At 41.4% G+C, this 18,804-nt stretch overlaps 1 protein-coding gene across 1 annotated transcript; it reads left to right on the forward strand.

Annotated features, from left to right (window-relative positions):
* The first annotated feature begins 12 nt into the window (after window positions 1–12).
* Window positions 13–16,476, forward strand: gtf3c6 (general transcription factor IIIC, polypeptide 6, alpha). Its single transcript, XM_072562818.1, has 6 exons — window positions 13–255; window positions 6,954–7,034; window positions 8,319–8,382; window positions 8,960–9,004; window positions 12,874–12,984; window positions 15,713–16,476. The coding sequence occupies exons 1-6, from the start codon at window positions 82–84 to the stop codon at window positions 16,048–16,050; spliced, it is 813 nt and encodes a 270-aa protein (XP_072418919.1). The 5' UTR covers window positions 13–81; the 3' UTR covers window positions 16,051–16,476.
* The last annotated feature ends 2,328 nt before the right edge of the window (window positions 16,477–18,804 follow it).

The raw sequence follows: 18,804 nt of genomic DNA on the forward strand, positions 1-18,804 counted from the left end.
GTTTGATTAGATTAGCCTGGAGGTATAATTTGACAATCGTTTGACTGTCCTGGAGGAGTCGATCGAAACTTGATTGGAGGAATGGCTCGACGGTCGATTGACCGTACTGGAAGAGTCGATCGAAACTTGATTGGAGGAATGGCTCGACAATCGATTGACTGTGCTGGAGGAGACTACACGAGACGCTGGAAGAGTGACATAAAGATGGCGATGCCTTCGCAAGTGCCGGAGGATGGGGAGTGGGAAGAGGAGGAGGTGAGGCCTGGCTTAGCCTTCCCGGTGAATTGTAGATAAAGAGCGGGTCCAGTCTGCAAAAAGAGGTTGATGGTCCTGATCTTTGATGGCAGGACGCGAATCGGAGATTAAAGGGGAAAAAAAACTCCCTTTAATTGAGTTAAAAATCACACAACACCAGGTTATAGTCCAACAGGTTTAATTGGAAGCACTAGGTTTCGGAGGGACGCTCCTTTTTCACTACCACCTGATGAAGGAGCGTCGCTCTGAAAGCTAGTGTGCTTCCTATTAAACCTGTTGGACTAAGACCATAAGACATAGGAGTGGAAGTAAGGCCATTCGGCCCATCGAGTCCACTCCGCCATTCGATCATGGCTGCTGGGCACTTCAACTCCACTTACCCGCATTCTCCCCGTAGCCCTTAATTCCCTGAGACAACAAGAATCTATCAATCTCTGCCTTGAAGACATTTAGCGTCCCGGCCTCCACTGCACTCTGCGGCAATGAATTCCACAGGCCCACCACTCTCGGGCTGCAGAAATGTCTCTGCATTTCTGTTCTGAATTTACCCCCTCTAATTCTAAGGCTGTGTCAAGGGTCCTAGTCTCCTCACCTAACGGAAACAATTTCCTAGCATCCACCCTTTCCAAGCCATGTATTATCTTGTACATCTCTATTAAGTCTCCCCTTAATCTTCTAAACTCCAATGAATACAATTCCAGGATCCTCAGCCGTTCCTCATATGTTAGACCTACCATTCCAGGGATCGTCTGTGTGAATCTCCGCTGGACAAGTTCCAGTGCCAGTATGTCCTTCCTGAGGTGTGGGGACCAAAACTGAACACAGTACTCCAAATGGGGCCTAACCAGAGCTTTATAAAGTCTCAGTAGCACATCTCTGCTTTTATATTCCAACCCTCTTGAGATAAGTGACAACATTGCATTCGCTTTCTTAATCACAGACTCAACCTGCATGTTGACCTTTAGAGAATCCTCGACTAGCACTCCCAGATCCCTTTGTACTTTTGCTTTATAAATTTTCTCACCGTTTAGAAAGTAGTCTGTGCTTTTATTCTTTTTGCCAAAGTGCAAGACTTCGCATTTGTTCACAGTGAATTCCATCAGCCATTTCCTGGACCACTTTCCCAAACTGTCTAGATCCTTCTGTAGCCTCCCCACTTCCTCAGTACTACCTGCCTGTCCACCTAACTTCGTATCATCTGCAAACTTCGCTAGAATGCCCCCAGTCCCTTCATCCAGATCATTAATATATAATGCGAACAGCTGTGGCCCCAACACTGAACCCTGCAGGACACTGATCGTCACCAGCTGCCATTCTGAAAAAGAACCTTTTATCCCAACTCTCTGCCTTCTGTCAGACAGCCAATCCTCAATCCATCCCAGTAGCTCACCTCGAACACCATGGGCCCTCACCTTGCTCAGCAGCCTCCCGTGTGGCACCTTATCAAAGGCCTTTTGGAAGTCTAGATAGACCACATCCACTGGGTTTCCCTGGTCTAACCTACTTGTCACCTCTTCAAAGAATACCAACAGGTTTGTCAGGCATGACCTACACTTAGTAAATCCATGTTGACTTGTTCTAATCAGACTCTGCTCTTCTAAGAATTTAGAAACCTCATCCTTAATGATGGATTCTAGAATTTTACCACAACCGAGGTTAGGCTAATTGGCCTGTAATTTTCCATCTTTTGTCTTGATCCTTTCTTGAACAATGGGGTTACAACTGCGATCTTCCAATCTTTCCCTGACTCCAGTGACTCTTGAAAGATCTTAACCAATGCCTCCGCTATTTCCTCAGCCACCTCTCTCAGAACTCTAGGATGTATCCCATCGGGGCCAGGAGATTTATCAATTTTAAGACTTTTTAGCTTTTCTAGCACTATCTCTTTTGTAATGACAACCATACTCAACTCAGCCTCCTGAACTCCCTTTAATTGTTGGGATATTACTCATGTCTTCCACTGTGAAAACTGACGCAAAGTACTTGTTAAGTTCTCCTGCTATTTCCTTATCCCCTATCACTAGGCTTCCAGCATCAGTTTGAAGTGGCCCAGTGTCTACTTTTGTCTGTCGTTTGTTTCTTATGTATTGAAAGAAACTTTTACTATCATTTCTAATATTACTGGCTAGCCTACCTTCATATTTGATCCTCTCCTTTCTTATTACTCTCTTTGTTATCCTCTGTTTGTTTGTTTTTGTAGCCTTCCCAATCTTCTGATTTCCCACTGCTCTTGGCCACTTTGTAGGATCTCTCTTTTTCTTTAATACAATTCCTGACTTCCTTTGTCAGCATTGGCTGTCTAATCCCTCCCCGGATAATCTTTGTTTTCTTGGGGATGAACCTCTGTACAGTGTCCTTAATTATACCCACAAACTCCTGCCATTTTTGCTCTACTGTCTTCCCCGCAAGCCTCTGCTTCCAGTCTATTTTTGTCAGTTCCTCTCTCATGCCCTCATAATTACCTTTATTTAACTGTAACACCATTACATCCGATTTTGCCTTCTCTCTTTCAAACTCCAGACCGAACTCTACCATATTATGATCGCTGCTTCCTAAGGGTTCCCTTACTTTAAGATCCTTTATAAAGTCTGGTTCATTGCAAAGCACTAGGTCCAGAATAGCCTCCTCCCTTGTGGGCTCCATGACAAGCTGTTCCAAAAAGCCATCCTGTAAGCATTCCATGAATTTCCTTTCTTTGGATCCACTGGCAACATTATTTAGGAGGTAAAAACAATGACTGCAGATGCTGGAAATCAGATTCTGGATTAGTGGTGCTGGAAGAGCACAGCAGTTCAGGCAGCATCCAAGTAGCTTTGGCACCATTATTTACCCAGTCCACCTGCATATTGAAGTCTCCCATGATCACCGTGACCTTGCCTTTCTGACATGCCTTCTCTATTTCCCGGTACGTGTTGCGTCCCTGGTCCTGACCACTGTTAGGAGGTCTGTACACAACTCCAATTATGGTTTTTTTGCCTTTGTGATTCCTCAATTCCACCCACACAGACTCCACATCGTCTGACGCTATGTCATTCAGTGCCATAGATTTAATATTGTTCTTAACTAACAAGGCAACCCCACCCTCTCTGCCGACCTCCCTGTCTTTTCGATAAGTTGAAAATCCTTGGAGGTTTAACTGCCAGTCCTGACCCCCCCCGTAACCAAGTCTCTGTGATGCCTACCACATCATAATCATTCACTATGATCTGTGCCATTAGTTAATCTGCTTTGTTATGAATGCTACGAGCATTCAGGTAAAGCGCCTTAATGCTAACTTTCTTATCATTAGAGACATTGGAAGTCATATGATATCCTAAGTTATCCTTGCTTTTTTCTGCATTCCCAGTCTGCCTCAATTTTAAATCCGCCTGGACACATGCTATCCTTCTGCTTGTCTTTCCATATAACACCATACTCCCTGTTGCTTTCACTTTCCCTTCCCCCCGACTCAGAAGTTTAAAGTCCAATAACCTGGTGTTGTGTGATTTTTAACTTTGAACACCCCAGTCCAACACCGGCATCTCCAAATCATGATTAAATGAGTCGGCCGACATTATTTTTCTGGCTGAACTCAGTGGGAGCCTTCAGCTTTTGGATCAGAAGATTCAAGCCCCGATGGCCTGATCCGCTTCTATATTGTATGAAGCAACCAAAAGGCGGGATGCTAGCCCAGCACATGGTTCCGTATTGAAAATACCCTGATTTTATTTCATAAACCACAAGTTCTTCCATTGTCACTACCTCTATTTCGTACTCATAGTGACAGTGTCCCTGCCTCTGGGCCATAACGTCTGGTTCAAGTTAATTAAAAATATACTTTTTACCTTTTCAACCAGTACCTTAAAAACAAATAAGCAGGTTATTTATCTCGCTGTTTTGGCTGCGGTGTTTCCGATATTAGAACAGTCACCAGTTATACAGCACAGAAGAGTGCATCAAGTCTGTGCAAATCTCTCTACGTTCATCCTATTTTTCAATACTGAGCCATAGCCTTGAATATAGTGATATTTCAACTGCTCATCCATTCACTTTTTTAAAAAGTGGTCAGGTTCCCACCATCCTCTGTGTAAGAAAGAAACCTTTTTCCTCAAATTCCTGAAAACCTCCTGCCGTTCACCTTCCAATAATGCCCCCTTGTTATTAATTCTTCAGCTAAGGAGAACAACTGATTCCTATCTGTCCTCCATTTTATATCCCTCAATCAGGATATCTCACCACCTTTTCTGTTCTGAAGAAAATAACCTGATGAAGGGTGAGTGCCTGAAACGTGAATTCTCCTGCTCCTCGGATGCAGCCTGACCTGCTGTGCTTTTCCAGTGCCACACTTGTCAACACAGAACAACCTGAACCTATCCATATTTAAAATACTGTAATCCAGACAATACCACCCCTTCCAGTGCAATCACATCCTTTCAGTTAGAGTAGTAACCAGAACTGTGCACAGTTCTCCAGCCGTGGCATAACTAAACTTTTGTACAGCTCTGATATAATCTCCCTGCTTTTATAAACTATGCATCGACTGATAAGACCATAAGACATAGGAGTGGAAGTAAGGCCATTCGGTCCATTGAGTCCATTCCGCCATTCAATCATGGCTGATGGGCATTTCAACTCCACTTACCCGCATTCTCCCCGTAGCCCTTAATTCCTTGTGACATCAACAATTTATCAATCTCTGCCTTGAAGACATTTAGCGTCCCGGTCTCCACTGCACTCTGCAGCAATGAATTCCACAAACCCACCACTCTCTGGCTGAAGAAATGTCTCCACATTTCTGTTCTGAATTGACCCCCTCTAATTCTAAGGCTGTGCCCAAGGGTCCTAGTCTCCTCGCCTAACGGAAACAATTTCCTAGCGTCCACTCTTTCCAAGCCATGTATTATCTTGTACGTCTCTATTAAGTCTCCCCTTAACCTTCTAAACTCCAATGAGTACAATCCCAGGATCCTCCGCCATTCCTTGTATGTTAGACCTACCATTCCAGGGATCATCCATGTGAATCTCCGCTGGACACGTTCCAGTGCCAGTATGTCCCTCCTGAGGTGTGGGGACCAAAACTGGACACAGTACTCCAAATGGGGCCTAACCAGAGCTTTATAAAGTCTCAGTAGCACATCTCTGCTTTTATATTCCAACCCTCTTGAGATAAATGACAACATTGCATTCGCTTTCTTAATCACGGATTCAACCTGCATGTTTACCTTTAGAGAATCCTCGACTAGCACTCCCAGATCCCTTTGTACTTCTGCTTTATAAATTTTCTCACCATTTAGAAAGTAGTCCATGCTTGTATTCTTTTTTCCAAAGTGTCTGTTGTACCCTTTTGGTTTTTGTCCTTTTACCTCTTCCCAGGTCATGAGCTTCCCTTTTCCCAGGTCTTACTCCATCTCCCACCCACAGTCCCGTTCTTCACCCTGGGTCCTGATCATGTGTTGATCTCTCCCTCCCCCAGCACACCACCCCAGCCCCTTTCTGATCTCAATCCTACACTCCCACAAACTGAGTCCTGATCTCCTGTGGGTGGTCTCCCCTGTAACTGTTCATGCACACATATATGACTTAAAGCAGCGTATAGCTTGCATATACTGGTGTCAGCAAGTGCAGCCATGAAGTAATCGTGTCAGCAATCACAAAAGTTTATTTCCCCTCCTATCCTCCACCGGTGAATAGATTTTCTTTTTCTTTGCTGCCTTGCTGCTCTCACTCTCATGTTGTAGCCTAAGGGAATTGTAACTACAGCAACTAAGACCGAATGCAAATTGTGTACCTCAGAAGTCATAACCACATGCAGCACCACTCCCTGCAGTAAATGTAAACATCTTCTCAAAAGACCATGCACTTTTACAAATTCAAACGGATGAAGACAGTCTGTTCATCTGACCAACCTGTCTGTACTTAAGACATTCTTCTTCCCACCTAGCCAATCTTTGTGCCTTTCACAAACTTATCATCAAGGATATTCAGATCTATATGATTTATAACTATTGCAAGCAGTAAGGGACCCAGCAGTGATCCCTGTGGTACACTACTGGATGCTGGTCTGCAGTCACACAGCTTTCTACCACCACCCTCTGTCTACCACGACTAAGTTAATTTTGGATCCATTTTGCCAAGTACCCTGGATACCATGAGCTTTTATCTTCTTTATTGGTTGCCCATCTGGGACCTTATTAAAGGTTTAGCTGAAATTCATACAAAGACTACATCAATTACACTACCCTCATCTACACACCTGATCACCTCAAAATTCAGTGAAACCTGTTAAGCATGACCTTCCTCTGATAAAGCTATGCTGATTATGCCCGATCAAACCTTATCCTTAGAAGTGAAGATTAATTCTGTCCTTCAGATGTTTCTCTAATAATTTCCCTGCCACTGGTGTGAGACTCACTCATCCGTAATGTCCTCCTTACCACTCATTGAAAAGTGAACAGTTATCGCACTTTTGAAAAAGTTCATTCAGTGGTTGTAATGCACTTTCAAATCCTGAGAAGAGTTGGTTTGTTGTTTCTTCCTTTTCCAACTAGCTCCTTTCTTCCATCCCAGGTAATCAGGTAGAATTGGTTTCTGGATTTGTTGAATAAAGCTCAAGTTGATGAATAACTGCTTCCCTCTTACAACTGTATTCAGTGAAGTTGCTTGCATACACTTTCTGGTAGGCTGCTTATCTGATTGTCACTTATTTTTAAATCCTATAGGAGCAATTGGTTGTGGTGGAACTCTCAGGGATTATCGACCCAGACTTTCTGTTGAAGTGTAGAAATGAGTGTAAAATTGTGGTAAGTAAGTTCAAGACATTATGATAAGTAGCCAAGAGCCATGTGTATGACCAGAGGGACTCTTGGTTTTTTGCTTAACTGTTTTCTGAAATGGGTATCTTGTTCTGCGTTCCTCAATATACTGTGGGAAAGTGGACTTACCTCCCTGGCTAACCATGATTGATTTCAAGGGATAAACTCTTGACCAAAATCTGTGTGGCTCAATGAGTAGCGCACTTATATTGAATCAGAACATTGTGTGTTCAAGTTTCAATCCAGACATAAGCGCACAATGCAGTACTGGAGGAGTTCTGCATTATTGGAGATACTAGCTTTCACTTGAAACATTAACCCTCTGAGATAAAGATTTTAAAAAAAGACACAGCATTTTTTGAAAAATTAAAGAATTCGTCCTGGTGCCCTGACCAATATTTATTTCTCCATCAACATTTAAAGGTGGTTGATCAGATAATTTATTTCATTATTTGTGGAAGTTTGCTGCATATGAATTCGCTGCTGGGCTACTGATATTATTGCAATAACTGCACTTCAAATTGCTGTAAAGCACTTTGCAATGTCTTGAGATCATAAATAATGTTAGAGGAGTATAAATCTTTTTTTTCTCCTAGCTTGAATACCTGAGTTGTCTGTTCATCTGCTAAGCATTTGTCCATTGTTGTACATTTTAAGCCCCCTGCTGTTGTACGAATCCATTTTTGTAGGGCTGAGTTAGCAAAATGTCATTTATCTTTTCACCTGTTCCTAGATTAGAACAGAAATTTATTGTCATGTGTATTTTTACATGAAAAATACAGTGGAAAGTTTTATAAGTCACCACACCATGGTGCCTATATTAATCAACCTATGACAATTGCCCAGCACAATCCACTTCCAAATAACGTGCAGTCATAGAGTCACAATAAGACCTTGCTGATGATGGAAATGGTTCGTGTTGATTTATTCAATTGCAGGTTAGAAAATAATGTCAGTGAATCTTTCAAAGTTTGATATGTAATCGTTGTACTTGTTTGGGAGGAACAGGTGACTTTGGCTGTACAGTTCCCAAATCTGTGGTTTTCCTAATGTCATGGTTCAGTAGACCAAAAGTTGGAGATTGATCAGTCAACTGCACTATTAGTGTTTTATCATGTTTTAACAAACAGAATAAAATAAGTGAATCTAGTAGCTTCCATGTTCCTTTGACTTGGGAGCAGTTTCAAAGTTTAATGCAGCCTGTATACACTGGGTTTGCTTGAACCATTTCCAGTTCACCTGAAACATTTGAGATTTCCTTTCTCTCCCCAGGGAATAGACACAGAGCAGCCAATTATGCAGGTGGACAGATGCGTGTTTGCTGGAGAGTATGAAGGCCAGTGTTTCACTTAAGTGTTTTGTGCAACGGTTATTACAGGGGATGGATATGGAAGAATATATTAATTGGGCTGTTACTAGGCTCTAAGTACCAGGAAGCTCTTGGATATACTCATTTGCTTTGCTGGACAACAGGTGGGGTGTTAATATTTACATCTGTCCTGGGTTGGCTTGGGCACTCATTGCTGGCATCCAGTCCCTGCAGGGGAGGCTTAGGTGATGAGGAGTTTCATGTAGGAATTTTGAGAAATGGGGGGAGCTACAGGAAATCATATCATTTAATCTGACATACCAGTCACATTACTTGGAATAAAAATCTTGTGTCTGCCAGCTCTATTTGAGCCCTACCTTTTTCTGCATCACCTCCCCGCCCCACCTTGGACACAACAGTCATTCTGTGTTTCAACTTCATTTACACTTACTATGGGCTTTTGAGAGGTGTTTCCATTTGTGACAATACTGCCTGGAAAATTATTTACCAGAAAAGAAGCAAGTGAAACTCAATGTGGATTAAAGTATACCTGGATTGAACAACTTGATTCTCCATTGACTTGGACTGCTTGTTCCATTTGTAGATGTGTTGGGAACGTGTGTGATATTTGAAGAGGCCTTTGAGCCAGGTAAGTGTAGTCTGCTTTGAAAACAACAATAAATGCACTGTGAATTGTATAAGCTCAAACTCCACTCCAGAGACTTGAGCACAAAAATCTAGCACTGCAATGCAATGCAATACAGGGGATGCGACACTGTCAGAGTACTTCCTCTCTGATGAATTGTTAAACCAAAGTCCTCAACTAGACACAAAAGATCCCTTGGCACTGTATCAGAAAGAGCAAGTGTGTTGGCCAATATTAATCCCTCAATCAATGTTGCTGACACAAATTTGCAGCAGCTTCACATACACAGATTGGATGCTGCATTTCATGCAATATGAAAAATAACAGCACAGGTGGAGGCCGTTTGGCCCGTCAGGTTTGTGCAGGTTAAAGTGAGCTATTCTTCCCTATCCAAGTTCCCAGCTTTTGGTCAGTAGTTGTTATGGCATTTCAGATGTACATCCAAGTATTCTTAAATACGGTGCTGTTTTTTGTTTTCTCCATCCTTTCTTGTGTTGCAGCATTTTAGAATGTATTGTATTGGCTTTAAAGCTTTTTGAATCATCCTGAAGTTGTGAAAGGCGTCATATAAATATAGGGTTAGAGTGGGAAAGTGAGTGGAAGAAGATCAACCACAGTCATACTGAAGGAATAGAAAAGGACCTTATCTTGATGATTCACCATCTGCAGGGTAGCCTCAGACATGCCCACCTTTTTTCTCAAGCATAGATTCCCTGCCAATGTAGTTGACCGGATATGGCTGAGGGCCCTGTCTATTTCCTGCAACCTGTCCTCACCCCTTCCCTTCCCTTCCATCCCATAACAATGATAGCATTTCCTTTGTCCTCACTTTCCACACCATCAGTCTTCACATCCAAAGGATCATGAGCTGCCATTTCTGCCACCTCAAGCCGGATGACGCTACCAGACACGCATTTCCCTCCCCTCCCATACCAGCACTCCACCGGGACCATTCCCTCTGGGACACACTGGTCTACAATCACCTCACACAGAATCACAGAAGGTGGGTCAATTCAAAATACTGCACATATACATCCTAGGATGGACTTCAGTGAGCTGAACAACTTTCATCATCCCGATTGTAATTATGGAAGTATGGCGTATAATTACAAATTAAATCAAACAGAAGGGACTCAGAAAGACTTAAAAGGCTCTTGAGAGTCACCCTTCTTATCTGTGTTCCTCCTCCCACTTTGCTATCCAAGGTTCCAGGTGAAGCAGTGATTTACCTGCATTTCATTCAATCTAGTTTATTGTATTCATAGCTCAACATGTGATGTTGTGTACACTGCAGAGACAAATACAGACTGGATGACCACTTTGTGATAAGAGGTAGAAGTGTGGAAAGGCAAGAGTGGTAGCAGATTTGGTGTTGAGGATGGCACATTGCCTCCTAGGGGTCATGTGTAAAGTATGCTGGTAGTTGAGGGTGAACAGCCAAAAGTTGTGGTCCGAATTGGGACTGATGACATGGGAAAAATGAGAAATGAGATTGCATACAAACTTCATTAAATTGGGTAAGAAATTGAAGACCATGACTTCAAAAGTGGTAATCTCTAGATTATACCAGCCACGTGGCAATGAAAATAGGAGTAGAAGGATAGAGCAGATTAATGCGCACCTGGAACGATGGTGCACAAGGGAGGGCTTTAGATTCCTGAAGGATTGGGACTGTTTCTGTGGAGATATGAACTGTACAGTTGAATGCGTTACATCTGAACAGGAGATCTCCCTTGAGGGGAGATTTACTAATGTTGTTTGAGTGGATTAAATTACACTAGCATGGGATGGGATCCTGACAAGTAATTCAGAGGGAGAAAAACCAAGATAGGATTAAAAATTAAAATGTAGGTAAATAAGTCTAGAAAACAAAAGAAGCATAGGCTAAATAAGAAGGAAGTGAGTTTCGTAATGCAAAATGGAATCTGTTTTAATGTAAAGAGCCTAAGGAATAAGATAGATGAACTGAGGGCATAGATAGGCACATGGAAGTATGATAACATAGGAATTACTGAGACTAAAAGATAGGCAGGATTGGTATTTCAACGCTGTTGGTTACAGGGTATTTAAACAAGATAAAGGTAATAGGGAATTGCACTACTGATCACGGAAACAGTTATAAGAATGAGGAGGTATGATGTCTTGAAGGATCATCAAATGAGACCATAACAGTAGAAGTAAAAACCGAAAGGGACAAGCATGCTGTTAAATGTGTACTATAGGCTCCCAAGCAGCTGGGGAGAGACAGAAGACTAAATATGTAACCGCACTTTAGAGAAGTCAAAGACTAATAAGGCAGTAATAGGGGATTCCAGCCAGCAGAATACTAAATGGGATAGTTTTAGTTTGCAAGGTTGGACAAGAACAAAGTTCTTAAATTCCATCCAGGAGAACATTTTTAGGCAACACAGTCCTCTATGAATAATTGCATCAGTCTTCAAAATGTAAAAGGATGAAGCAGGTATAGACATCCAGGTGGAGGACTGTGAAATATTGAGAGAACCTAACACAGACACAGCAGAGGTACTAGCAGGCTAAGCACCCTTAAAAGTGAATAAATCTGCAGGACTGGATGAGATGTATCTCAGTCTGTTGAGTAAGGCTAAGGACGAAATGTCGGGGACCTGGCAGTAATTTTGAAATGCCCTCTGGCCACATGTGATGTGCCAGAAGACTTGAGGACAGCTAATGTCCCATTATTTCAAAGACTGTAGGAGGGATACTAAAAGACATTACAGGCCAGTCATTCTTGTTTTGAGGGTGAGGAAATTATTAGAAAGAATTCTGAGAATCAAAATTCTATCTGCACTTGAGTATTGATGAGGGTAAGGCATTTGATGTGGTCTACATGAATTTAAGGCTTTTGATAATGACTGATTGGGTTAAAAAAGTAAGAGCTTGTGGAATCCAAAGCACAGTGGCAAATTGGATCCAAAATTGATGGAGAGATAGGAAGCAGTTGTTGATGTTTCTGTGATTGAAGCCTGTTTCCAGTGGGGTGCCACAAGGCTTGGTGTGAGGGTCCTTGCTGTTTGTGGTATATGTTAATAATTTGGATTTTAATGTAGGGAGTGTGAAAAAGAATTTCAGGGATGTTCTAAAAGTTGGTAGAGTTGTAAAGTCTCCTGCATTCCTTCACTTACCACAGTGGGCATTTTTAATGACCTGAGAGGGCAGAAGGGACTTTGGATTAATGACTTATCTCACCTTCGACAGTGCAACATAGTACTGCACTACAGTGTCTACCTAAATTAAGTGCTGAAGCCTCTGAATGGAGAATGGACTCATGATCTTTTGACTGGCACAAATTGAATCAAGGCTTGACCCTAAATGAGAAGGAAGTAAGGAAAAGAGAGCACAGGTTTGATCAATTCTGTTCGCTTTATTTTTGATTTTGATTTTTTTCAACTTCTGTCTTGAAGATAACTTCTTACAGTACATGAATATTGTTTGGAATAGTTAACCAGCCAGGATATGTGGGGCAAAATAGTGGGTCAATTTAAAATACTGCACGTATACATCCTAGGATGGACTTCAGTGAGCTGAACAACTTTCATCATCTTGATTGCAATTATGGAAGTATGGCATATAATTACAAATTAAATCAAACAGAAGGGGCTCAGAAAGACTTAAAAGACTCTTGAGAGTCGCCCTTCTATGTGTGGACAATTTTGGAAGACAATTAACAATCACCAAGTGAACGTAGAGTAGGATTTTGTTCCTGATTGTGCCAGTGCTGTCGCTGCTTTCCGATGCCTAGTGATCCTGATTATATGGGAGTTAGTGCTGCATTTTTCTTGTCCTACACTCGGTGGGCATGATTGGAAATGTAATCAATGCTGAAATAGCTTAAAGCCTGTGTTTTGTTGCAGATCCTGAATCGGAGGATAAACCATCGCTCAAGTACAAATGCCACACGGCAAAGAAGTTGCTAATGAAGAGGACGTTCCTGAGTGAGAAGAAGGAGGGTGAAGAGAGCACAGGTTTGATTGATTCTGTTTTCTTTCTGTCTCCCTTCCTTCTTTACACTTTCTTCCCCCAGAGGGAACTGCTCATGAGTACAGCAACCCTCTGATCTCCCACCTATGACTTGTCTTGTCTCCTACTTAACATGAATATCAGTATTGGAAATAAACTTTGCCCTATTATCTTTCAGCAAGTATATGTGTACTTCTAGCAGGGGGCTGTTGGATCTGTCTTTCAGGGCCCTTAATCAGTAAGCAGCTGAGATGCATTCTGGTACAATAACTATCTTCCTTTTAAAAATGCACCAATACCACAGATGCTTCCTCCAGTCTCCCAAATGTTTCCTTCGTATTTCAACATTCATTTTTATTTTCAACAGTTATGTGTCATTTAAATTATTATAACCTTGGAAATACTGGAGTTACAAATCGTTTAACTAAGATGTGGTAAAGTTCTGCAGTACAGTACTTAACTCTGACCACACGTGACCGTTGACAACCATTGGGTCCAGATGAGCAAGATAAAGGGTATCATTACATTGTTAGAAACTGAGCAGACAGGGGTCAGAGGCTGCTTCCTACCACCTGAGTTTGTGAATTGACTGGGATAACTTGGCAGTGATATTTACCTCAGACCTGGCAGTATACAGCCTTGAAGGGAAAAAGAATTTCAAATCTTTTAGTTTTTTGATTCTTGGAATATGAGCAATTTTGGCTGAGTTGGCATTTATTATCCACTCCTAGATGACCAGAGGACAATTTTGATGCAAATAACATGAAGGGTCATTTAAGAATAAACTGTATTAGGATTAGAGTTACACATTGTCGAGACTGGGTGAAAATATCAGGCTTCCTTCACTAAAGGTCATTAGTGAACCAGCTGGGTATGACTTCTAGCAGCTTCATGGTCACTTATTAATATTAACTATTTAACTCAAGATTTTATTAAACCAAATTTAAAATTTACAAATTGCCATGGTGGTATTTGAGCATAACTTCTGTTACCTTTTATGAATTAATTTAAATCTGTGCCATTTTGTTCTCTATCCTTTCACAAGTGAAAACGTTTTTCCCTATTTACTCTATCCAGACTCTTCCACATTTTGAATACTTCTGTTAGGTCACCTCTCTAGTTTCACTGTTTGAAGGAAAAGAGTCCCAACCTCTCCAGTCTATCTTCACAGCTAAAATTCTTCATTCTAGAGTCACTCTCATAAACCTCTTCTGCACTTTCTCCACTGTCTTTACTTATGCCTAAAGTGTCTTCCAGAACTAGATGCACACTGTGAGGTTTAGCGTGTCATACAAGCTTGCATAATTTCCTTACTCTTGTACTCTGCGCCACTGTTAATAGATCTGAGGATACTGCGTGCTTCATTGACTGTTGTCTCAACATATCCTTCCATCTTGATTGACTTACAGACATATATATCCAGGTTCTTCTAGAGTTGTACTCTTTTTGTTATATTGTCCTTCCCTGTTCTTCCAGAAAATTGTAACACCTCACACTTCTTTGTGTTGAATTTCATCTGTCACCTGTTTAGATCAGAGTGGTGCTGGAAAAGCACAGCTGGTCAGGCAGCATCCGAGGAGCAGGCAAATCAATGTTTTGGGCAAAAGCCCTTCATCAGGAAGCCTCCAGGGTGGAGAGAGAGATTTTTTTTATCTCTCCACCCTGGATGCTTCCTGCCTCTATTCCTGATGAAGGGCTTTTGTCCGAAACATTGATTTTCCTGCTCCTCAGATGCTGCCTGACCTGTCCTTTTCCAGCACCACTCTGATCTAAACTCTGGTTTCCAGCATCTGCAGTCCTCACTTTTGCCTATTTCATCTGCCACCTGTCCACCCACACCTCCAACTTGTCTACGTACTTTTTGAAGTGATATACTACCCTCCTCACAATTTATATTGCATCCAGGCTTTGTATCAGCCATAAATTCTGAAGATATATTAAACTGACAGGAGGACAAATACTAACAAGTGTGATTTAAGGTAGATATTAAGAGGTTCTGTACACTGAGTATGATCCATATGTGGTAAGATAGTGGAAAACTAAACTTTGGAATTTATTTATACACCTTTTGGACTATAATGAATGAAAACAATACTTGTGTTTATATAAACACCTTTCACAACATCAAGCTGACCCAAAGGGTCAAATGCTTGTAATGTGTGCACTGCTGTAATTTATGAAACCCAGCAACAAAGCAAGAGCCTGGAAACATTAATGTGATAATAAACACAGTCAGTCCAGCACACAAAGAGCCATTCGGTCTACTGAGTTCATGCCAGATAACTTGTTTCCAGTGGCATCAGTTGAGGGATAAATATTGGCCAGGGCACTAGGGAGAACTTCCTTGTTCCTCTTCAAAATAGTATCATGGGATCTTTTACCTTCAGCTGAGGGGCAGATGGGGATCTCGGATTAATGAATTATCAGAAACACAGTGTCTCAAACTATGCAGTGCTTCCTCAGTGTTGCCCTGGCATGTCAACATGGATGTATGCTGAGGTTCTGCAATAGGACTTGAACATACAACTTACTGATTCAGGAGTGAGAGTTCTCATTGCTGAGTCTCAGTTGACAGTGACGGTTCTATCGATTTTTAATTCTGGCTGACTTTGTTAGAATGAACCATGTGAACTGGCTCATACGTTTCCATCAATAGCGCTCTGTGTTCTGTAAAAGAGAATGTTTGTTTTGGATGCAGATGTATAGTAATTAATGACTGTGTTCTTTGTCCAGGAGGGGTGGAGTATTTGAAGATCAAAGAAAATGATTTCACGCGAAGACATGGTCTGATTTGCAGCTTCCTCCCAAACCGCAGCAGTTCAAAGGATGATGGTGGTAGAGCAACATCCGAAGGGGTCCTCGATCCATTGGCAGTTCAGGACAAGGAGCTATCTAATGCCAGCTCGGGTTCAGAGGGTGAGGCCAGTGACCATGAAAGTGCAGACTTAAGCCAAGAGCTGGAAAGTTTCTCAGATGAACGTGCTGGTGTGAGCTGTGAGATAAAACCAGATCCTAATAGTAATGTACAGGAACTTGGAGAACAGGGATCCACCGAACAAAATGGGAAGTGAGCAACTGCTTTCTTCTCTATTTTTACTGCGGACAACATTCCCAACAATTCCATTTCATTGGAAACCTCCCCTGTCTTCCTAAAGGTGCTATTGCTGCTGTCACAATGCCACTGCACTGACAGTTACCCAATCTGTTACCCAACCATAATAACCATGGTGATGACTATTAGCAGGCTGTATGACTCGAGTATATGTTAGCAGCCTAGTCCTGTTCATGTGTGTGTACACACTGGTAAGAATGTGGTTATGAACCAAAGAAAGCATAAGAACTCTTAACTTTTTTAGTTGAAATATGTTTGGTATTGTTTGTGGTTAGATTGAGTATTTTGAAATAATTGTAGCTGTTCAGTATCATGGTCTTGTACTCTTGTTTGTGAATTGGTGAATATCTATACGTATTAAAATTTCAGAGCGGCATTAACTCTTGGATTTGGCAATACTTATTTTGTTTAATTAATACACAAAGAAGGTACTTTTATGTTTCTCTTGTCAAGCAGTGTTGGACATGTTCTCAACAAATTCTGAGGTTTTCTGTAAATTTTGTTCTCCTGACTACTGTAAGATATTCCAGAAGTAACAGAGGGGACTGAAGAGTTGGTGGAACAGAGGTGTGCAAATTGCAGTCTATTCCTGATGGGTTAAAGTTCTGTAATTTTTTTAACTTCAACAGCATGAGTAGCATAATGAATTAAGAAGCTGAGGCTATAAAGAATTATTCAACATGAGCTGCACATCTTCAAGAAAAAGTTTCAGAACCTTTTCTGGCAGGCATTTGAATGTTAACAGGGACCATCACAGAGATAAAAGCAAATTACTGCGGATGCTGGAGAAAATGCTGGAAAATCTCAGCAGGTCTGGCAGCATCTGTAAGGAGAGAAAAGAGTTTGATTTTTCTATCTGTCTCCATGTCATAATTGGAATTCTACCTTTCTTGAGGGCAGCTCAGATTGGCTTTATCAGTCATGCCTCTATCCCAAGGATACATAGTTTTAAAAAATCCCAGTGGAACTCCTGTCCTAGAGTGGTGGGCTTTTTCAGGCTAGTGACTGAATGGAAGTCTGAAGTTTCCATGCTTGTACCATGATTAGGAGAGCTACCACCACAGGGTGGCAGCATTGAGCTACGATTCTACTCCTTGCTTGCCTTTGTTGTAAACCGGAGCTCTGAATTCCTTTTAAAATTTAGTCACAGATCAGACTTTAACTTGTCTGAAAGGGGACTCACTTGTAGCACAGGTGTGTATCAGTATGGTCCTGAGGTTGGCAGCCGAAACACCTGCCTGTTTCAGTTACCATGTTGAGTTTTCTTTTTAAAATTCACAGTCACATGCACTTCATCTGCTCAATAAACAGTCCTGGTACATTACTTGACTTGCTGTTGTCCTTCCCATACTGGAGATGGAATCCCCAATTCCAAGCAAAGGAAGCTGTCAGGAGATTGCTAAAATTTGAGCCCAGAAAACCTGTAAGGCACTGGCCTGACCAATACCTCCCAAAGGCGTAACTAGATTATTAACTAGTTGGTTGTTCTGGGTATTGTATGGCATCACTGGATCTTAAAGTTGGTGCTGGAAATTGCATATTTGTGACTCACGATTTGTTATATACATTTTAATTTTGGTGAAGCCAAGAAAAGGAGTGTTCACCCTCCAGGGCCCACAAAACAAACTCCTTTCTGGGCCTCCTTGATGATGTCTCCCCGTCTGGGCTTACCTTCCCTGTCCTCATCTCCCAGGTTTGGGAACTGCTGTTCCTCTACCCTTCGAAAACCAGCGAGCAGGAGCAGGGTTGGTATCTGATCTGTGAAACTCACCGCAACCATGTTAACGAAATCCAAGTTAGTTTGCTACAGTAAACATACCCCCCTTCCTTGTTTTGCCAATTATTTTAGATCTATTCTTACCAATTCTCTGTCACTGCAATCACTTTATTTCACTTTATAAAAAAGTCTTTATAACTTTGAGTATTTCTCTGAATAACCAAAGGGAATATCTATGTTCTGATATCAAAGGTTGCTGTCACTGTCCTTGGGAAAATTTGTTCTTTTGAGTGAGTGTCAATATTTGCAGCTTGTTTGCTGGGATGCATCAATGTAAACAAAGCGTCCGTGATAGAAACGTAGGAGTGAGAGGAGGCCGTTCAGTTTGATCATTGCTGAATATTTTACCTTCCTTCCTAATCTGAACAAATCCTTGCCTCAAAATATTCTTGCACTTCAGTAATAAAAACAAAAAAAATGCTGGAAATACCCAGCAGGTCAGACCGTATCTGTGCACCAAAGTCATCATAACCATTAGCTCTGCTTCTCTCTTTGCGGATGTTGCCTGACTGAGTATTTCTTGCATTTTGTTTTTGTTTTTTGTTCAGATTTCCAGCATCTGCAAAATGAATTTCAAGATAAATTATTTCTGTTTAGAGCACTGAGTTACTGTGCCAATGAAATGACGCGGTGAATGTTTTAATCTGTTATTACACATTGGACAGCACTTTGTTTAAATCTCTTTTAATTTTTTTCCATTGCTCTTATTAAAGCTGCTACAGGCTGTTTAAAGCAGTTTACTAATTAAACCAATCACAGAATTCTGTTACTGTAAAATATGCCAGATCTGATCATGATGGGGCCCCAGCACTATGTTACTATTGACACAGTAATGAAGGAACTTGATGACCTGTGCAAATGTACAAAGGTAAGTGGTGTACCATGAGCAAAAGGGTGAAAGTAGAGGAATAGATTATAATATCATAAATGGAAAAC

The sequence above is a fragment of the Chiloscyllium punctatum genome, chromosome 44 (assembly GCF_047496795.1).
Source record: "Chiloscyllium punctatum isolate Juve2018m chromosome 44, sChiPun1.3, whole genome shotgun sequence".
NCBI classification, from domain to species: Eukaryota; Metazoa; Chordata; class Chondrichthyes; order Orectolobiformes; family Hemiscylliidae; genus Chiloscyllium; species Chiloscyllium punctatum.

Bases quoted from the DNA above. Each gene is read 5' to 3' on its own strand.
- gtf3c6 (XM_072562818.1), top strand. From the start codon at position 82: ATGGCTCGACGGTCGATTGACCGTACTGGAAGAGTCGATCGAAACTTG. The intron at 8,383-8,959 runs GCCAGTGTTTCA...TTCCATTTGTAG, and splicing joins GTTTGCTGGAGAGTATGAAG to ATGTGTTGGGAACGTGTGTG. The intron at 9,005-12,873 runs GTAAGTGTAGTC...GTTTTGTTGCAG, and splicing joins TGAAGAGGCCTTTGAGCCAG to ATCCTGAATCGGAGGATAAA.